At 39.6% G+C, this 2990-nt stretch overlaps 1 protein-coding gene across 1 annotated transcript in view; it reads right to left on the reverse strand.

Moving 5' to 3' along the window:
* LOC108688030 (growth factor receptor-bound protein 14-like) overlaps positions 1 to 2990 on the reverse strand; it is a 223553-nt gene that overhangs the window by 6165 nt on the left and 214398 nt on the right. The window contains exon 10 of the mRNA XM_018194103.1: positions 158 to 426. Coding sequence (XP_018049592.1) covers positions 158 to 426 — 269 coding nt within the window. The remainder of the gene's footprint in view (positions 1 to 157; positions 427 to 2990) is intronic.

A 2990-nucleotide genomic window follows, 5' to 3' on the forward strand; every position in this document is an offset into this window, starting at 1 on the left:
TGGATAAGCAGAGAATTTTTGCAGATTTTGGATTTCTCTATAGACTAGAACGAAGAATAAAACTTAGCGATCCATTTAATTCGCTTCGAAATTTAAATCGCACTTTACATAAAATTGAGAACTTCAGAAGTTGATTAATCGACAAGATTGAACTTACCCGTCGACGCTGCCATGATCCCTTATAATAGCTGCCGCGACATCCCTCTTGAGACCCCCGTGAAACCAAGGCTGAAGAACATGTATACCGGCATCGAGGCCATGCAGCCTCATCATGGCGCATCCCGGTGGTGTTCTCGAAAACGGTCGCCATCTCCGCCGCCAAACCATGCCTTCATTTTCGGCTATATCCTTGGCTTCCTTGGGATCCTCGACTATCCTGCCCACGCTACCGGTAAAATCCATCGCCACGCGTGATCGTATCGATTCCTGCAAGAAAAAAGAAAATTTCATTCGTAAATTCATCTTGCATTATACTTTCGATAGCTAAAGTTAAAACAAAAAAAATGAACACTTAAATAAAGCCTTTTATATCATTCGATATATAATTGTATATCACTTGATATAAATATTTTATTCTCTTAGAATATTCTGAACATTATTATTATATATTATTATCCACGTATTAGAAAAAATCTTTTATTTAAAAAAAAGAATCGCTGTACTGCCTAAAAAATATAGATGTGGATTTAATGAGGCATCAGTATAATTCTCACCATATGTTAATATTAATATTAACACTAACTTGATGTAGATTAATTAAAGTATTTAATACTATGAGTTTTATTTAAATCCACTTCATGGTGTTTATACCATCATACCATCAATACCATCATGATATAGATTTAAAATCCATGGTGTTAACCATGATAATGTTGATATGAACACCAAAGATTTTAAAGCCACCAGTTGGTATTAATATTAACAGCTACAAGTTAAGAATTATATAGACAATGCATTGTATTAAATTCACACCTATTTTTTTACAGTATGCGATTTTTTAGGGGAGTTTATCATCACGTGAACACATAGATATATTTCCGGTAAACGAAGCGACACACTGAAGTTCGTGCTCAATGATCCCAGGATAAATACGTCCATCTATATACCAAGTATATACGTGAGTTTGAACGTTTCGACATTCATCTCTTGGCAAACGGAAGCCCGTCCTTTACGAGCGAGCACGATGAAGGGGGGACGAACCGTTCCGGGCTGCCGCCGAACGCTTTTATTTGGGATTAGAAACGAGGGTGGTTTCCAGTCCAGTAAATAACTCGTTCTGCAAGTGAGAGAAGGAGAAAGAAGAACGAATTTTCTTTCTGTTTCCATCTCTCTCTCTCTAGTAATCCACGGAATAAACCGCACCTCGCGAATATCCCGTAAAATTATGGTCCAAATACGATACAGCCGGTAACAATCGAAACGATAACTCATCACTGCCTCTCCGGCAATAATTTTCTTCACAAATTCCTCTTCCTGCGATTCCAAAATCGACGATAAAGAACTATCAATGCCGAAATAAACCTCGATATTGCACGATCACGAGAACACCTATGAGATTGAAACACCTTCACAATAATAGAATGTGATTGAGATCCCATGGATGAAGATACCCACAATTTCTAGCATTCGAATATATTCCAGAATCAAATCTACATTTCGAAACGATCCTGAAACTGTGACTTAGATACCTGTCCTATCTAATTTCATACCGATCAAAGCGATAAGATATTCAGACATCTATGTTTCAAAATTTCAGACACAAATTATATCCGGATATTTGAACACAGCGTTATATTGAAAGCGGTGTGGACGTACCCCGAAGGACAATTTGTGTCATCGCATAAGCAACCCCTGCTCCCCTCCTCGCTTTTCAGGTCCTTGATAACGAGCAAAAAGCCAGAGCGCACGTAGTGGATTAGTCGGTCGTTAAAATAAATAGACGCTCGCGGCGCGAGTACGTACGAGGGAGAGAATTACGAGAGAAAGAGATATATATGGGGAGAGAAGGGGTTCGGCGTTCCTCATCAGCCAGAGAATTACCGTAGAGCGAGAACTCGAGGGTGCTTTCAGGAGCCCCCGGAAACCGGGAAAGCCGGTGCGGCCCCGAGCATACGCCCGTAACGTGGCCGGCCGCGATCGATGTTCACCGGCTCTCTCCAGTTCGGCTTGCTCCTTCTCTAAGCCGCTATATGTTCCTTCTCACTCTTTAGAGAGAGAGAGAGAGAGAGAGAGAGAGAGGAGAGGGACAGAGAAAGATAGAAGTATCCTTGCAATAGGCTTTCGTCCTGGTGTGGCCTTGACACCGGAGTGACCCGATATACTCGCAATTTAGAAACTATCTGCCAAACACACAAAAGGGAAACAGTCGTATATCTTATATGTATAAAATATCATTCTTTCATTGTTATTTCTTACAATTTAATAATGATGTAATTATATATTACAAACATATATATAATTATACAATTATATAATATACGGAGGAGGGGAGGAGAGCTTTCTAAATAAAACATGTAAAAATGTAAATATATATATATTTTTTAATCTACTTTTTAGAAATTTTTCACGAGTTTCAAGAAGAAATGCATCCTAGAATATTTATCGTTATTCGTTCTCTCTTGTTCGCTATTGATATTAAAGAGTAATAAAGGAGATATAAGGTGTTGAGTATCGCAAATACAACAGGAAGTTAATAACGACGTGTACCATCAGGAAGACTTCCGCAGGTAAATTGATTTTTAAGTGGTACACTGTACGATATCAGGACGAACGTTTAGCGGCATTAAAGCCTGGTGGCGCAGCCCAGACCAATCTAAGTCCGGCCACGTGTATATAATATTTTAAGGGATGTCCGACGAGCAAAGTTAACGCGGCGAGCTTCCCGGGTGAGTTTACTACTTCCGGCCTAACTTCGTCGGTTTAAACACATAGAGAAGAGAGAGAGAGAGAGAGAGAGAGAGAGAGAGAGAGAGAGAGAGAGAGAGAGAGAG

Source organism: Atta colombica, unplaced genomic scaffold (assembly GCF_001594045.1).
Source record: "Atta colombica isolate Treedump-2 unplaced genomic scaffold, Acol1.0 scaffold224, whole genome shotgun sequence".
Lineage (NCBI taxonomy): Eukaryota > Metazoa > Arthropoda > Insecta > Hymenoptera > Formicidae > Atta > Atta colombica.